The sequence below is a fragment of the Pongo pygmaeus genome, chromosome 14, assembly GCF_028885625.2.
Source record: "Pongo pygmaeus isolate AG05252 chromosome 14, NHGRI_mPonPyg2-v2.0_pri, whole genome shotgun sequence".
Taxonomy (NCBI): domain Eukaryota; kingdom Metazoa; phylum Chordata; class Mammalia; order Primates; family Hominidae; genus Pongo; species Pongo pygmaeus.
This window is the reverse complement of record NC_072387.2, coordinates 52,420,333-52,439,097: the sequence shown is the minus strand read 5'-3', so window position 1 is coordinate 52,439,097 and position 18,765 is coordinate 52,420,333. Positions and strand designations below refer to the sequence as shown.

Below are 18,765 nucleotides of genomic sequence, written 5' to 3'. Positions count from 1 at the left end.
TACAAACACGATAACACACGATAACTGAGTAATGCTTTCTTTAAAGTGCTGAACTTTCATAGATAGGTAGCATTCTCTAAGAGTTCACACAAAAAGTAAGATGGATACATTGGAAGTATAACTCTAGGACAATCAAGTAAAAATAAATATCAAATCCCACTTTGAGATATAAAAGCATATAACTCATATGTCACTGTTATTTTTCCTTCCAGCTGCTGAATATATGGGTATTATTTCTGTTTTGTCATGTTACACAGAATAAGCTTCTCTGAGTTTCTCCCAAAAATCTACGTACAGAAAAGCAATTACTAGAGATTCTGTAGGAGTGAGATAGAAGTGGGTGAGGGTTCCTAAATGCTTTTATCTACTTGAACTACCACATTATACCTAAAGTAAGAGCAATACATTCACTAACTTTAAATGTGTCCTCCCCTCCCTTTTTATTCCACAAGAAAATACAGAGTTTAAGATTAGTTCAACTTCACATGACTGTGATGCACAAATTATTTTCGTGTAAGGAGTCTATGCATTTTACAGTAACTTATTTTATGATTGGGTGATGAGACAGTTATACATTCAACTGCCATTATTTTTATTAAGTGCTTTCATTTTCTTTACAGTTATTACAAAATTATATTTATTTTATACGGATGGGTTTTCATTTTCCTGATGCTGTAATGTTTACTTCAGCTTGTTGACCTTTCTTTGTGTTATCTGCATGTTGTAACGTGTGATAAGAATGAATGTAAAGGCTGTGGCAACTGTAATTAATTTTTGTAAAGGGCTGGTCACACGTGGATCTGGTTTATGAATGCATTTGGGATGATTTTAGTAACCAGATCACCTTTTCAGAAATTTAGATGTGAACACCAAAAGAAGCATTTTCTCAACAAAAATTAATAGCTGGTTCTATTTTTTTAAAACCTAGAAAAAATAAAGTTGATTTTTTTCAAAAAAAAAAAAAAGATCAGTTCAACTTTATACCAAGAAATAATAGTAGAGCTACTTGTTGAAATACCACCTCCTAGTGGTAAGGTCATCTGATTTGTTTTATAAAGCACTGGAGTATAGAATATTTGGCCACTGTGCTATTCTTCACAATTTAAAATTACAGTTGGATAAATGGCCCAGTAAGTTTTAGTTTGATAGTATTTTCAAGAAGGTATTTCATTAATGTTTATTTGACTTACAAACTTAATTCCCCTTATTAATAAAATAGCAATCAATATTTCCTATGTGCAGTTAGTAGCAGTGCTTAGATTAAAAACAAAACTTTAAGAGGAATAAGTTCTAGTGTTCTATACCACTGTAGGATAACTATAGTTAACAGTAGTATATTATATATTTTGAAATAGCTGGAAGGAACATATTAAATGTTCATAACACAAAGAAAAATGTTTGAAATGATAGATATGCTAATTACCTTGGTCAGATCACTGTACATTATATGAATGGAAACATTATTATGTATCCATGAATAGGTACCATTGTTATTTATAAATTTAAAATAAAATTAAAAACAAAAACAAAACTTACTAGAAATCTTTGTTGTTGTACCCCAGAAGTCCTAGAAACCTACATACAAATATGTGAGAGTGACAGCTATCTTGTAGACACAATAAGATGATTATTTAATAACCTGATAGTTTTGAGTTACTAAATCAACACTTTTCATTCAGTAAAGCAGCAAGGAGACAACCTTTCATTATATACTTTGGCAGAGATAATCCAAAATCAGATAATCAAAATAATTTTTATTTGGTTGTAGAATGTTGTAGTACATACAGCAAAATGTGTCTGCAGGATACTCCAAATTTACCAACTTCAAACAAAATAATGCACAGTGAAGAATTAGAAAATTATCAACCTTACTCAATACATGGAAGTGTTCCTTAATCTTTATCATTTTCATTAAACAAAATAATATTTTGGATGAGTTCAACATTTCTATCCTATGCTTTATGTTTAGTGCCTTCCCTGAATTGGAAAAAATGAGGTATTTTATTTAAATTTAACACTGGCCTAAGGGAGATATAGAATTAAACTAAACAAGAATCGGTTATCACAACCTCACAACATATATCAAAGTATTGAAATTGTTGGTTTACTGACTGTCACTTTTCACTGGATATTAAATATCCTGAGGGCTACAACTGTATTTTTTAACGTGTCCCAGTACCTCAACAAAATTTTCACTGAATGTATGAATAAATTATGTTAACAAAAAGTTAAAAATAAAAGTATAATTAAGATCCCTTTAATTAATTTTAAAATCTAAAAGGAAAACTGGAGTCACGAAACGTATGTTCAAATCTTACTTCTTCACAAATTTTGTGATTTTTGACCTCCACCTCAATGAAGCTCAGTTTTCTCAGCTGAATAAAAGGGATAATGCCTGTGTACTTCAGAGTAGCTGTAAAGGTAAAATGAGGTAATGTATGTGAAAGTCCTTTGGAAATACCAAACAAATGTTATTTGCTATCATGCTGCCACATATACATGTAGGAAATATATGTATTAAATAAGAAAATTTTTAAGATGCAATGTGATAACTTATATTAAATATATATACAATTTTTCCTAAATGAAAACTAACTTAATTCCTCTCTTTAACTGACAAACACACTCAAAACTGCTCATCCAAAAAAAGTCCCTTCCTTCAAGATGCAGTCCCCAGCTTTTTCTCTTCTCTAGTAAATGCTGTCAAAAAAGAGTTGACATCTGTGCATCTTCTTACTAAATGCAGTGAAAGCTGACTCAATGACCACTGCCTATAGAACAGTTTCAATATGTTTAATCCACTGATTTCTTTTTAATTATCACTTTATTTTATCCCTGAAGATTTCTTTTTGAGTACTTTCCACACCTATCCTGGCTTCTTCAAAACAACTACCCTTTTTTTCTTACTTCTGTGACTATAAGGTTGTATTATTGGATCTCCTTTTTTCTCATCCTAATTTCTACCTAGATGATTAAACCTACTCCAGTAGAATCAGGTATCATCTCTGTATTGTAAGCCTTGAAATATTTGTCTCTGTCTCAGGTTTCCTCCTAATTTCTAGGTCTATATTTCTAATTATTAACCAAAGATTTCTATCTGGATGCCCTTCATTCTACGTAAAGTCAAACTCATTATCCTTCTCTCTTTTTCCAAACCTTCTGCCTCCCTTTGTTGCCAATCTTGGTAAGCAGCCAAGCAGAAATCTTAGCGTCATTAATGACTTTTCCACTCTTCCTCACCTCTTACTTCCATTATCTAGTAACAGGATCTATTGATTCCATCTCTTAAATGTCTCTCTAATCCATCTACTCTCTTCCCTATTTTAATTTCCACCTCCTTCACTGGATCTTCATTATTTCTTTTTGAAATATTTTGATCGCCTCTTATCTAGTCTCTATGCTTTGGTCTCACACAATTTAAATCCATCCTCTTAAATATGATGTCATGGGGAAAAAAAACCACATCCTTACTTTTTTTTTTGGCTGCCTACTCATTGCCTGGAAAATAAACTGCAAGCTCTTTGACATTGCATTTGAGACCCTTACTTATCTGTTTCCAACCTGTTTTTCCAGCCCTAACTCCTGCCCACACCCTTCTCTCTCTAGAATATGTTATGCACTTTCAGTTTCATGCCCTGGTTCACGGTGTTCCCTCTACCTGTTATGGTTGTTCTTCATTTGTCAAAAACCTCTACATCTTTCGAGCCCATGTGATATGTGATTTTTCTCTGTAATATTTTCTCTATCCTGCCTTCTGGGTAAAATTAACCTCTATTCCTTATGTTCTCTTCTACTGCTATTAAAATTAAATTTAAGTTGTAGAAGTGTTTATCTCCTTCACTGTATTAGACTCAAAGGAAAAAGTTGTGTTCATTTTGATTCACCTACGCTTAACACAATGCCTGACCAATAGAGGGTATCCAATAAATACTGAACTGAACACATCTATTCCTGATCTGTGTAATAAACAGGGAGAACAAACTTTAAGAATAATTCTCATGCATAAAACAAATTAGCTACAACATACTGATTTTTGTCAGTTATTATTATAATTAAATGAAAATCATTTGGCTTTGAATAATAGTAAAAATATACCGAAAAGATGAATTATCCATTGTAATCCATTTGGTTTTAAGTAAATCAAACAGCTAAATTTCTCTCTTGCAGTCAGTTTGGAAGGAGGCAGGAAGCAGTTATACAAAAATCCAGTCAAGTATCTGTAAAATACATAGAAATCAAATATGAGACCCTTACTGGTGTTATTAGAATATCAAGGTAAGAGTCATGAAGTCTATTAAAGTTTTTCTGTAAGTTAAAGAGCTAAAAACATTGTAAAGAGTGAAAAATAATATTAATTCAGCTAGAAGTAACCTTAGGGAAAATTACACATATCCTATAGGGGCAGTGCTAAATCAGTGCCATGAAATATTTTTGTATAATTCCAACAGAACCATCTCTAATAAATACTATTTTAAGAAAATTACACTCAGTCTTGCTGTATGACTTTAGATCATGTGTCAGTGTACTATAGCCTATAGGCCAAATCTGGCCCCTTACCTGTTTATTTTATTGTTTAGAGACAGAGTTTATGTTATCCATGCTGTACTCAAACTCCTGGCCTAAAGCAGTCCTCCCACCTCAGCCTCCTGAGGAGCTGGGACTACAGGAGCAGGGCCACTGTGCCTGGCTCCCTCGCCTGATTTTTGTAAACAAAGTTTTATTGGAACATGGACATATTCATTCATCTCTATGTTATCAGTATCTCTTGTTGCTCTTCCTCTACGATGGCGAAACTGAGTAGCTGAGACACATACTGTATGTCCCACAAAGTCTAAACTACTTACTGTCATTTTAAAATAAAAATTTGGCCAACTCCAACTTCAGATAATCATTTGGAAATCTAGTTGAAAATCAAGCTAGTTTGTATGTGGGAATTTCTTACGATTCTAGAATTTAGAATCTTTATGTGAAGATTTATTTTCAAAAATAACATGAAAGTTATAAGGATGTGAGGATAGGGAATGTACAGATATCAAGTACATAGTAGAGAGAAAGGAAATACTTACATACCTTTTTAAAGATTAAATTGTTTTATTTTTATACTTTTAACACAAGCCTGCCTAATTATTCTTCATTAACTAGGAAAAGGAGTGGCTGCTCTTCATAATAGAGTGTTACTGGAAATGAACTTTGCTACCACTATTACATCACTAAAAAAGTAGAAACATCATTCTCCCTGTAGGAATAAAGGAGTAAAGTTTAACATAATTAACTGTTTTTTTTTTTTTTAAATGAGGGGAGGAAAAGGCTAAAAGAGGAAGAAAGAGAAAGGGAGGGAGAGGCAGAGAGAGGGATGAAAGAGAGGAAAAATGGAGAGAGGAGAGAAAACCTACTGTACCTCATTCTTTAATTGATATGAAGCCAATCTGTGTACCAAAATTAAGGCCATCTCGGACATGGGAGAAAAACTTGTCAGGATGGCAAGATGTACAGAGGTTGAGATCTTGGTTCTGGTCCTGAATATTCTGTGGAAGAATTCCTCCCCGTTCTAGAAGAATCCTTAGGAAAAATATTTTTCAAAAGAGAGCAAGAGTTTATTTTCCCAATAGCCAAAGCAATATGAAAAATGTATGGATGTTGGCATGAAAAAGTTCCAGGAAAGATGTACCTAGAACAATGTATATTGTTATTCACTTACAGAACATGGACTAGTCAGGAAAAAAAATGCTACACTTTATCAGCATTTATCACCTAACTTCATATATGCACAGTACAACCTTCCATATTGTCCTATAGACATAATCTAGGTACAGAATTTTATAATCAAAATCAAGTGCTTATTTAAGAGGAAATGTCTACAAAAGTTACCAGGATATCAGACAAAATTCATCTGGCTCAGCCAGAGTATGCTTTTTAGTCATCTGGCCCTTCATCTCCTTTCCTTCTATTAGCCAGATTTTTCTCAGAAAACTTGCTTCTCCATGAACACTTTATGATATGAAATATGACTATAAATTAGTGATACTTGATTTAAAAAGTCACATTTAAGAATCAATTTCAAACTTTTCCACATCTGTACTAAATCAGGCAGACTCTGGGTAAGGTTTTGCTGACTGGAATAGAAACATGATTTAAAACACACATTAATTTGCCTTTATAGTAATGACAAATAATTTTCACCAGTTATTAATAACAAAACTTTGTAAATTAAAAGATGCGAAGAACTATAAAAAACTTGAAAGTAAAAAACTGTGTATTTATATTATCTAATATTTTTTCTAAAAAACATATTCCTCTAGTTAATTAGATAATAAGAATAATTTTAAAATATCAGCTTCCTGATAGTTCATTACATTTAGGAGAATTTAGCTGAGGAATGGCTGTGAAGTAAAGTACACGCCAACTTTTCTATATGAAGTTTAAGTAGATCTCTTAAAATTAAATGCCAAATATTTCTTCCTTCACTTTTAAATCAATGAAAGATACCAGACAGGAAAATTTCTGTTATTCAAACTCAAATGAAAACAGATTTTATATTTAAAATGAGTGTTTGTGTACATGTGCATGTCAGCTACTTAAATAACCGCCACCTAAATTCTTCTTAGAGTTACTAATTGTTCTCTAAAATAAATTTCATTTTAGAGCAATCAGAAATAATCAAACTTGCAGTTGAATGAAATCGGACATACCTTGTGGCTTTACGGATGTCAATATAGGGATTTGGTGAATCAAATAGTTGTACACATGCAGGATGAAGATTATGAAATGCCTCTGCTGATTCCCGTGGAAGAGTAAAACAGCAAGGTCCTACTGAAGGTCCGAGTACAACAACAATGTCTTCCAAACTGCAGCCATATTCTGCTATCATAGCATTCACTGTAGCCATAGCAACACCCAACAAAGTACCTTTCCAACCTGGTAAATAGGAATAAAAAGAGATAAGGAAAGTCAAAACGTAGCAAAATTTCACCTGAATTTATGTCTAAGTTAAAAGTGAGCAGATTTAGTTTGTATATTTTTCAAAGTCCAGAAATAATAAATTACATTATCATGTGGTTTTTAAATGAGCTATACTACACAAAGCACCTGACACAGAAGAGACATGTAATGGGAGTTTTCTTCATCTTCCATTTAAAGATGCTCCATACTTTTAGTTTCCACTGAGATCATAGCTTCTTAGTCTTCTCTGTCTCTATTTTTCACATTTTAAAAGATTGTGGTTAAAAACCCACAAAATTTACTTTTATAACCACAAAAAAAATACTATTCTAAGTATACAGTTCAGTAGTGTTGAATTCACATTGTTGTATAACCAATCTCCAGAATTTTTTCATTTGATAAAATGGAAACTCTACAACTATTAACAATAACTCCTTGTTTCTTCCTTTTACCAGCCCCTGGCAATCACCATTCTTCTTCCAGTTCCTGTACATTTGATTACTGTAGGTATATCATATAAGTGAAATCAATACAGTATTTATCTTTTTGTGACTGACTGATTTCACTTAGCATAATGTCCTTAAGGTTCATCTATATTGTAGTATGTGTCAGAATATCCTGCCTTTTTAAAGCTAAATAATATTCCATTGTATGCACACACCACATTTTGCTTATCCATTCATCTACCAATGTACCTTAGATTGCTTTCACCTTTTGGCTATTGCGAATAATTATGTTATCAACATTGGTGTGCAAATATCTCTTTGAGTTCCTGATTTCAGTTATTTTGGATATACTTCCAGAAGAGGAATTTCTGGATTATATGGTAATCTATTTATAATTTTTTGAGAAATTGCCATACTGTTTTCTATAGTGGCTACACAATTTCACATTCCCACCACCAGTGCACCAGGATTTCAACTTCTCCACATCCTCAACAACACTTATTTTCTGAGGTTTTAAAATATTAGCCATCCTAATGGATGTGGGGTGATATTTCATTGTGGTTTTGATTTGCATTTCTCTAACTTCTAATCCATGAACACAAAATTTCTCTCCATTTATTTGTGTCTTCTTTAATGTCCTTCAGCAATGTTTTGCAGTTTTCATCTCTCCCTCACTTTTTACAAAAATATATCTATTATATTTCAATTAACAGCCTTTTTTACTCCCTTCCCACTTGCCCAGACTACCGTTCCCTTGCCATCTTTGTCTTATCTGCCTTGCATCTTACAGTGTTCTAAGATAAAATCATCTTCTTTACTTCTGCTGCCTTCTTGTAGCCAAAGACAGAAAGCTAAGAATATTGCATTTTTCCTTTATTCCCTATATCTGGGTTTGATTCAGCTGATATGGTTGGCCAGTAATGAGTCCCCTTATACCTTCCTTAAGCACTCCATACTCATATCCTTCAAAAGGTAGGCACTCAGGTGAAGGGATCAATTTTTACAGATAAAAGGAGATGATGAAAGGAAGAAGGACTTAGGTGATAGGTTCAGCCTCTACAGGTAACCCACTGAATATGTGGTTATGGGAAGTACAGAATGAAGACATCAAGTTTCTATCTGTAAGTGGGTAGGATATCAATAATTAAAATAGGAAACCTAACTGGCAGAGAAGACTTTAGGGAAAAAAATGTTGAGTTTTTGACATAATGATTTTGAGGCACCTAGGAAGATGCAGACAGTGATGTTCAAAGGGAAGCAACTAGATATAGGCATTTTGAGTTAAAGAGAGAAATTGTCAGGGCTTTTCTACAGATGAGAGTAGCTCTCTTCTTCAGTGAGCCTCCTCAGTTATCCTCTCACTTGTAGTTCATCCACCTCCTTTCTATTTGATTTTTCTATGTCTATCTATATATACATATCTAGTTAAAAGATCTTTATTAAATTAGTCCCATAGAAGAATTTTATTCTTTTTGATATCTGATAAAAGAAGTATACAATGTATCTAATTATATTATATTTTAAAGTTAATTTATTTTTATTTTTCCAACTTTTTAGGTTCAGGGGTACATATATGCAGGTTTGTTACATGGGTAAATTGCATGTCACTGGGGTTTCATGTACAAGCGATTTCATCACCCAAGTAGTGGACATAGTACCGAATAGACCGTTCTAAAGTCATCACCCTCCTCCCACCCACCACCCTTAAGTAAGCCCCCATGTCCATTGTTCCTTTTTTTGTGTCCATGTGTACTCAATGTGTAGCTCCCACTTAAAGGATATATATGGTATCTGATTTTCTGTTCCTGCATTAATTCACTTAGGATGGCTTCCAGCTGCATCTATGTTGCTGTAAGGATATGATTTCATTCTTTTTTATGGCTTTATAGTATTCCATTATGTATATGTACCATATTTTCTTTATTCAGTCCACCACTGATGGGCATCTAAGTTGATTCCATGTCTTCGTTATTGTGAAAAGTGCTGTGATGAACATACGTGTGCATGTGTCTTTATGGCAGAATAATTTATATTCCTTTGGGTATATACCCAGTAATGGGATTGCTGGGTTGAATGGTAGTTCTAATTTTAAGTTCTTTGAGAAATATACAAACTGCTTTCCACAGTGGCTGAACTAATTTACATTCCCACTAGCAGTGTGTAAGCATTTCCTTTTCTCCACAATCTCACCAACATCTGTTGTTTTTTGACTTTTTTTATAACAGCCATTCTGACTGGTATGAAATGGTATCTCATTGTAGTTGTGATTTGCATTTCTCTAATGATTAGTAATATCAAGCGTTTTTTCATATGCTTGTTGACCATGTGTATGTCTTCTTTTGAGAAGCGTTTGTTCATGTCCTTTGCCCATTTTTTAATGGGATTGATTGTTATTTGCTTGTTGATTTAAGTTCCTTATAGTCTCGGTGTCAGACCTTTTCAGCTGCATAGTTTGCAAATATTTTCTCCAATTCTGTAGGTTTTCTGTTTACTCTGTTGATAGTTTCTTTTGCTGTGCAGAAGCTCCTTAGTTTAATTGGGTCCCACTTGTCTATTTTTGTTTTTGTTTGCTCTTGAAGTCTTCACCATGAAATCTTTGCCAAGGCCTAAGCCTATGTCCAGAATGGCATTTCCTAGGTTTTCTCCTAGGGTTTTAATAGTTTTAGGCTATATGTTTAAGTCTTTAATCCATGTTGAGCTGGTTTTTGTATATGGTGAAAGGAAGGGATCTAGTATTAATTTCCTACATATGGCTAGCCAGTTATGTCAGCATCATTTATCAAACAGGGATTCCTTTCCTCATTGCTTGTTATTGTCGACTTTGTCAAAAATCAGATGGTTGTAGGTGTGTGGCTTTATTTCTAGGTTCTCTATCCTGTTCTATTGGCCTATGTGTCAGTTTTGGTACCAGTACCATGCTGTTTTGGTAATTGTAACTTTATAGTACAGCTTGAAGGGAGGCAATATGACTCCTCCAGCTTTATTCTTTTTGCTTAGGATACCTTTGGCTATTTGGGCTCTTTTTTGGTTCCATGTGAATTTTAAAATAGTTTTTTCTAAATCTGTGAAAAATGACATTGGTAGTTTGATAGGAGTAGCATTGAATCTATAAATTGCTTTGGGCAATGTGGCCATTTTAACAATATTGATTCTTCCTATCCATGAGCATGGAATGTTTTTCCATTTGTTTATGTTATCTCTGCTTTCTTTCAGCAGTGTTTTGTAATTCTAATTGTAGAGACCTTTAATCTCCTTGGTTAAGGTAGCTGTATTCCTAGGTATTTTATTCTTTCAAAATTAACTTATCAATGACTTGAAATTCATATTTATAACTTCATTTTGACTGCTTGATCTTGGATATGTTTAAACTAAATGTTTTCAAACCTAAGAAGTAAAAAAATAATATCCTCTTTTTATATCCAGGAGCCAAGACTCAAATTTTAAATAACTTTTTGACAATGTGATGTAGTAAACCTGACTTCTACTCATTCAATCCCATTATTTCAGCTAGGTCAAAATAAAAATATGCTACTTTCTTTTTTACCTATGAGCTAAAAAGCAAAGTAGCCATAGATTTACAAGTAGACGGAAATTTTAAATATCATCCCTCATTTCACACAAAATCACAGCTACGGGGTAATCTAAAATACTATTTTAAAATACCTCCAGAAAACAAAATTCCATAACCTTAACACAATATACCTTCTAAAAATACTTCTTTGCTCTCAGAGAATAGTTACAGTTAAATACATTAAGTGATGTAAACTAAAAACAGTTTTCAAAACATCTTGCTTTTTCCTACCTCCCTAGCTTTACACATGCAGCTCCATCTGGGTGAACACTTTTCTGCAACATGCCTAACATTCCTATTTCCTGTGGCCTAGATTTCAAGGATTCTCAATTAGAGGCAGTACCACTCCCCTAGGGAGTGTTTTGAAAAGCTTGGAGGGTTTCGTTGTTGTTTGATTGGTTGGTTGGTTGGTTTTGGTTATTACAGTAACTAGAGGTGCTACTGTCATTAAGAATTTCAGGGGCTAAAGACACTTAATCTGCAATGTGGGATTATCTTGCCCAAAATGTTAATAGCACCCTTGCTAAGGAACACTGTTACCCAGACAAAACCAACAAATTCCTCAGGAATCAACCTAGGTGCCACCTCCTTTGGGAATTCTACTATAATTCATATAATTTGATGTGGATACTCCTCTTAGCTGTCCCTATAATAAAACTATGCCGCCTCTCCCATCATTACACTTACCACAGTGTAATGTAATTAACTGTTTGCTATGTCCATCAGAAAGAAATTACAATTTTTCCTGCACAACAAAATGAGTAAAATTCTAAATGTTTAATTAAGTATACTTACCAGCGTGAGCAACCCCACATGCTTTTTTGACTGGATCTGCAAAAACTATCGGTATACAGTCTGCACCAAGAGCTGCTATTGTGACTCCTCTCTGATTTGTGGTTATTCCATCATAAGAGTCAGGCTCCTTTCTTCCCATAATCCAGATGTCATTGGAATGATGAGTCTAATACCAAAAATGTGCAACAAAAATGTTTTGGAAGTGGGATTTCTTATACCATAAGCTTTCCTGAAGGTACTCACTGTAGTATAAAATTATATAACTAGTTTAAGACTACTAGCATTCATTAAATATATCACTTTTATATATGGGAAAACACAAAATTTACTTATAATTTAACTATTTAAGCTTTTAGTATTATAATCTCTGATAGTTTACGCAAAGAAAAGCAGAGTTTAACACTATAAAATTCAATATAGTGAATAATGAACATCTTTCCATAAAGATAGGTATATCATTTCTTATAGCACTTTCTACAAAATGAAAATTTTTCTTGTAAAAGAAAGTTAATTAACAAATCAATGACACTTTTACTTTTCCCAGACTCAAGTAAAGCTAGAATTCTGTAAGGAACAAGACATTATCTCATCAACTATGACCCTAGTTCCTCCTGGAGGAGATTTATAAAATAATGGCCTTTCTCTACCACCATTCAGTTCCCTTTCTTCTAAATCAAAAAGGGCAGTTGTAGTATACTCTCTGAGAATTAACTGTACTTTTAGAATTGAGGACTCCAGATGAAATATACAGTAGGCTCTTGAATAATGTCATTTTATTCCACATCATTTCATTATAATGTTAATGAAAAAAATTGATTACCCACCCAGTCACTGACTGTGTGAGGTTTGCACCTTCTCCTCACGTCTGCGTGGGTTTTCTCTGGGTACTCCAGTTTCCTCCCACATCCCAAAGAAATGCATGTTAGATGAATTGGGGTGTCTACATGGTCCCAGTACGAGTACGTGTGTGTGTAAGGGCACCCTGCAATGGAATGGCGTCCTGATGAGGGTGGGTTGTGGCCTTGCATCCTGATCTGCCAGAATGGACTCCAGCTACCCAAAGCCCTGAACCGAAATAATTTGGTAGTTATCCTATTTGTTTTTCTTACTGTTTTGTAAATATATGTCTAGCTCACATTTATTTCAATGTTTAATACTAGGAATGTGTTGGTCTTTATTTAGAAGTTTGGTGATGTTTTTGTGACAAGAAATATGCCTTAGAAATTTTATTCTTATTTATATCAATCAGCCTATGGTAAAATTGGTTTTATTATGTCATTTCACTTAAAGTCACAATTTCCAAGAACCTATCAACATTAAAGGATGACTTACTCTGTGTGTGTGTGCATATATATATATATATATATATATATATATATCTGCACGTGTGTGTGTGTGCATAAAATAGAACTGATCTTTAGGCTATGGTGTATAAATATAAGAAAGACAACCACAGCATTATTCTAAAACTTTAGATAAAAAAGCAGATACAAAAGTTAAATAGCTTAAAGTCCATGTAGTTACTAGCAAAGTAAAAAATATACTTTAGATCTTTCAAAATATAAAGCAAAATTTTACCTTTATTCGGTAAAATTTCTCCACATTAAATCCTGCAGCATTCGCCAACCTACGCAGATTTTCTTGAACCACTACCTTGGGATCTCTCCGTTTGGAACTACTGAAGAGATTGAATGAGCTAAGAGTTGGTATATAAGATATTCCACCTGTTCTTGTAGTAAATCCATGTATGAAAATATCTGTTGAAGATAAGCAGTGAAGATTTAAAAGATGCTACTCAAAATACCAGTCTCTCAATTAGACCTTCCCTGATCACTGCTACCTGCCCTTGTTATTTGGCTTCTAATTTCTATGGCATTTTGTACCTCCATATGTTCTTATGGCATTCTGCTTTGTGTTTGTTTTACACTCCCTATGAGATTGTTGCTCTTCAAAAGGTATCTTGTGTCTCATCCGGCTTTGTTATTCTAACAGCATATAGCTCACAGAAAATACTGTTTAAGCAAGAAGTAAGATGGATTGTTTTAAATTTTACTCTTCTATGAAGGTGCCAATGATTTGAAATTTCAGAATTTCTAAATAGAAGATTTTCAGTGTCATAAATCTCATTGCAAAGGAGGGCTAGATTATTTGTCTTAACATCAAATTTTCATAAAGCAAATTTATTTATTTGGGGTGGCTTTGAAGGCTTTATCCCTTGACACCCCTGATACTACAGGGCCAAACACGACACCTCTGTGTTGCCACTGATGCCAATGAGTAATCAGCCCACAACAGTTAACAAAAGAAAGGAGGAAAAAAAGAGGTGAACTACATCTGAAGAAAGACTGGTTTTTCATGTACAAAGTAAAAACAACAGTTAGTGGTTAATATACCTGGGATCAAAGAAGAAGTGATAATAGTTAATTCTCCTCTCAGTGCTGGCAGACTTCTCAAAAATGTTTCTATTTCATTCTGAATTCCTCTTAGTTCTTGAGCTGTGATTATGTTTATTTCAATGGACTGTTTAAAAAGGCCTCCCCTCAAAGTCACTTGCAAATCTTCAAATTCGAAATTGTAAACATCAGTGAAGAGTTGATCAATAAAAGCTTTCATTAATGTCTTCCTGTTCCTGGGTACAATTACCTTAATGCTGCTCAGATTTCTTTCATCAATTTTCTGTTTAATGGTATACAAAGAGGCAGCCATGCTGGGACAGCTAACAATCTCAAATTCTTCCAAGAGAGCTGATAATCCATTGCTTGTTTCTAATTCACAATTATCTTGTTCTCCATCCCTTTCATAGCTGATGTTACTGCAACACATTATACAGAGAAACTTGGCCTTGGCAGCATGGTGGTATTGGACAGCATTCAGAGTCTTCAGTAATGTCTGATGGCAGTTTTTTTGAGAGTTCAATTTCAAACCAAAAAGATCAATCAAAACAGCTTCTGCCATCCTTGAAAGAATACTTTCATGCCAAATAAATCACCTGCAAATAAAAATTAGTGTAAGAATATAAGATTATATAAGTCCTCTTATAGTTACAACAGAAATTTGTGGTAGATTAAAAAAGAAGTAATTACATTGATTTTAAAATATAACTAAAATAGTAAATCTAGGCCCCTCCCAGAAAAGCCAGTCTACTCTGTCACAAGAGAACCATGACAATGAAAGCAAAGCCATCTTTTAATTCGTTTTGTGAAAATGCTGGTACATCTTTCCAGGAGCACAACAGTTCCTCTGTTTTGTTTACATAGAACTTTTAAGTAAGGAATTACTTGCTGAGTTTAGACAAAGTCCTGTTTTTAAATTGCAGGGTGTCAACCTGTGTGATATATCATTACTCCTGACATGATTGTCATATTAGGTGTCATCCTTTCATATGCGGGGGCTCATGTTCACGAAGCTAAATGGAGCTGCACGCGAAATTCGCGTTTTAAGATGATAAAAGCTGAGATGGCTAATAGAGTTCCCTTCAGGATTTGCGCAGTACTCCACACTTAGCAATGACCACAAAAGCTATAGTGATTTGGATGAGACAGGCTTCCTCGCAACTTTCTTAATTCATTCTCCCCGTGCAGCTTTGCTCACCTCCAGCCCAGCCCTCCCACCCCATCCTGCGGGTCTCCGGTGACCCCCTTTGGTGACGCCCTTTGCCCCAAGAAGGTTTTCTCCTGCCGCTTCCCCTAACCTTCGCTCCCCATCGCTCGGGGCTCCCTCTGAGGTTCATTTAGCCAGTTTTGAGCGGGTGAACGTCCCCCTTCTCTGTTCATCGTGAATTTCCGCCCAACGTGTGTCGCCGCCGGGTCCCTGTTCCTCCTACCCGCCTCGGCTCACGGGGTGCAGGCTGTGGCTCTGCACCTGCCCAGGAACCTCCACCGGCCGCTCACAGCCCATTCGGGACTTCCTGTCGGACAACGCACACCAGAGGCGATTCGGTCCTCGCCTTCCCGCTCTTCACCTTCGGTTGCACACCGGTCTACGGCGACCTCTGTGACGATCTGCCGCCCTGTCCCTCGTCCTGAGCCTCAGCGAAATTGGGCAGCCGCGAGCAGGTCAGCTGGAGTCGTAAGCTCTGCCCAGCGCTACGATACCAGCGCCTCACCTCGCTCACCTGGCCCACCTCGCCCCGCCTCACCTCGCCCACCTCGCCCACCTCGCCCCGCCTCACCTCACCTCGCCCACCTCGCCCCGCCTCACCTCGCCCACCTCGCCCCGCCTCACCTCACCCACCTCGCAGCGGCCGCACAGATTCCCCGCCTGATATGGTCCCGGGATCCCAGGGGAAACCTGACGGCCAGGGCCCCTCGTGCCAGCTGCCGGGAGGCGGGAGGGAGCTCGGGCAGGGCCTCTTGGCGCGCTTGGTGCAAACGCGGCGGGCCCAACGCGAGCGCTGGGGAATCCCGGAATGAGCCAACCGCCGCGAGCCTGCTGCTGCCTCAGCAGTTCCGGGTCTGGGCGGCCCGCGGAGTCGGCATCCCGCAGCCCCGCCGGCGTTAGAGGAACAGGAACCAGAGCCGCGCGAGGGCCGGCCCGGAGCCAGGCGGGTTAGCGGGCGGGAGTGGGCAGGTCGAGTCCAGAAACGGTCGCGAGGAGGCAGCTAGGGGCCCCGTGAGGGGGGATAGGGCGGCGGAACGACGGGCCCTAGGAGCTGGCGCAGGTCGGCAGGAGCTGCAGGTCTCCAGAGGGCACGGGGCGGGGAAGTAGGGGCCCGGTTAGAGAGCCGGGCGGCGGGAACGGCGGGCACCGTGAGGGGACGGCGGGAATGGTGGGTCGCGTGAGACCAGGCTGCTGGAGCGACCTCGGGACTAAACCGCAGTCTCCCTTCTGCTAAGGGAAGCCGTTTCCCGAGGGAGCTGAAGTCCGCACTTCCGGTCTCTGAGGGACGCCTCGCTGACCCCAGCAGTGTGGTCAGGACGCTGAGTTTCCTCACCGCAGCCGAGGGCCAGTCCCTTGTCATGCTAGCTCTTGGCAGCTTTTCCCATGCAGGGCTCAAGTCAGGGGCCCCCTCGAGATGTTTTTAGTGTTTTCTTGTTGTTCATTTGTTTCCAGAAACAAGCTGTTGTCTCTCCTCCAATGCCTTTGTGCTGATTCTTGCTGACCAACACTCTTCCGAGCGCCTTCAGTTGTGTTGACAACACGGATGTCCTCTATTGGCCTTTTAAAATATGTGCCATTAGCAGGACTTAAGTAAAAGGCGCTCATCCCTAAAATCATGCTAAAGGTGCAGTTTAGCATCCCTGATCTGCCCTCCAATAATATAACGTTCATTTATTTGAAAATAGCAGTTAGGACATGGAAGGCCAGTGTATGGTAAAGGGAAAAAATATCCGACCTTCCAAGAGTAAGAGAAATGGTGCTTCCTGGGGAACTGGTTATGATGGAAGGAGAGGTCCCTTTTATCTTTATTGTTGCTCATTTGGTAGGCGCTAAAGAACCTTTGTCTCATAATCTCAGATAGCTGGGAATTTGGAAGAGCTCTCTGGGGTAGGCATGTTCTTGTACTTGACTAGAGACTGGGAGCACTAGCCCAGAATAGAAACCCACCCTTCAATAGCCCTAGCACCAGTTTTGTCAAAATTCATATTTTCTTTGGTCATTTGTTAAAGAGCCCCGAGCGGTAGATGGTACACCCAATCAGAAGGTGCACTCTGCCCTGAGTTTGTTTATGTTAAATATCATTAGATTGGTGCAAAGGTAATTGCGGTTTTTGCCATTGACAAAGACCACAATTACTTTTGCACCAGCTTAATACCTCAAGCAAAATAGAGGTCTTTTAGTTACAAAGGTTTTAAACATTTATCTCTGTTTTTACAATGTGGGATTCGTATTCTTTCATGCAACAGTAGTGGCAGTAAAAAAAATGAAAAAAAATATTTCAAAAGAATGAAGTCAGGGAAGAGAGAGTTTGTTATATTGTATTTGCATACCATTTCCTTTCACCATCTGGTCCTAGTGTCATGTCCTAACACTTCCTCATCCCATTTTCACTCTATCCTACTCCAGTGGTTCTCAGTCTTGGCTGCAAATCAGAACTGCAAGTGCAACTTAAAAAAAAAAAAATTAATGTAGAGATTCTACCCCAGATATACGTTGAATCAGAATCTCTAGGAGTTAGGCCTGAGCATGTTTTGCTTTGCTTTTTTGTTTTGTTTTAATCTCTATGTATGATTCAGATGCATAATTAAGTTTGAAAAAATAAAAACACCCTATTCCCAAGCCACTCAAATAAAAGCTGTTCTTTGGAGGCCACATGATTTCATTCTTTACATTTGCAATTCCTCTACTTAGCAACATACCCTCCTTTTTATATGCCTAACTGCTACTTTTTGTTCAAGGCTCTTCAAGCTCAAACATAATCTTCCCTGAATCCCCATCCCTCATCAAGCAAAATTAATAGCTTCTTTATATTTTGTTCATATATAAGAAGCCCTCTCATAGATGTAGTTTGGGCCCCTAGCCAAGCAATAAGTGGAAAAAATAGTTAAATATTGAATTGTACACTTTATAAGGTTGTATAATTGTACACTTTATAAGGTTGTATAATTGTACACTTTATAAGGATGAACTTTGTGGTATGTAAATTATATCTAAAAAAGCCTTTTTTTAAAAGAAAAAAGGTCAGTTAAACCACAGAATCATGAAAAAGTATAACAAATACCTTAAACTGTATTCTAACCTAAAACAACTGTGTGTTCATTTGCCAAGCTATTGAGAAGGTCAAAGACCTTTTCTTTGCATGTAGTCTACTGATTGGAATTCTGCATACTATCTCTTGCATAAACCGTACCCATAAACCATCAGCTGAGATTTCCCAAGATTTTGTTCTTTTAAGGGGAAAATAAAGGCACCTGTGAAGCAATCTGAGGGCAGATTAATACTTTATAATTTTTTTCTTTTTTGAGATGGAGTCTCGCTGTGTCACCAGGCTGTAATACAGTGGTGCAATCTTGGCTCACTGCAACCTGCACAGGGTTCAAGCGATCCTCCTGCCTTAGCGTCCTGAGTAGCTAG

General features: G+C 36.9%; 2 protein-coding genes across 34 annotated transcripts in view; one reads left to right on the top strand and one right to left on the bottom strand.

Moving 5' to 3' along the window:
- Positions 1–16,631, bottom strand: part of LACC1 (laccase domain containing 1) — a 94,900-nt gene extending 78,269 nt beyond the window's left edge. For 3 of the 23 annotated variants that reach the window (XR_010123564.1, XR_010123565.1, XR_010123566.1), the window contains exons 1-8: positions 15,443–15,702; positions 14,145–14,740; positions 13,330–13,508; positions 11,752–11,917; positions 6,690–6,915; positions 5,399–5,559; positions 4,096–4,217; positions 2,319–2,413 (exon numbers count right to left, since the gene is read on the bottom strand). Coding sequence is in view for 5 of the 23 variants with exons in the window: in XM_063650814.1 (XP_063506884.1) it covers positions 5,400–5,559; positions 6,690–6,915; positions 11,752–11,917; positions 13,330–13,508; positions 14,145–14,706 (1,293 nt within the window). In the remaining 18 variants the exon portion in view is untranslated. Of the gene's footprint in view, positions 1–1,734; positions 4,218–5,398; positions 5,560–6,689; positions 6,916–11,751; positions 11,918–13,329; positions 13,509–14,144; positions 14,741–15,442; positions 15,883–15,951 lie in introns of those variants that run through there. The other 20 variants (XR_010123563.1, XR_010123557.1, XR_008493446.2 and 17 more) reach the window with 17 other exon arrangements.
- CCDC122 (coiled-coil domain containing 122) overlaps positions 15,519–18,765 on the top strand; it is an 85,491-nt gene continuing 82,244 nt past the window's right edge. For 3 of the 11 annotated variants that reach the window (XR_008493448.2, XM_054447012.2, XM_063650815.1), the window contains exon 1: positions 16,193–16,428. The gene's annotated coding sequence lies outside the window, so the exon portion shown is untranslated. Of the gene's footprint in view, positions 15,820–15,866; positions 16,429–16,568; positions 16,976–18,765 lie in introns of those variants that run through there. The other 8 variants (XM_054447015.2, XM_063650818.1, XM_054447014.2 and 5 more) reach the window with 6 other exon arrangements.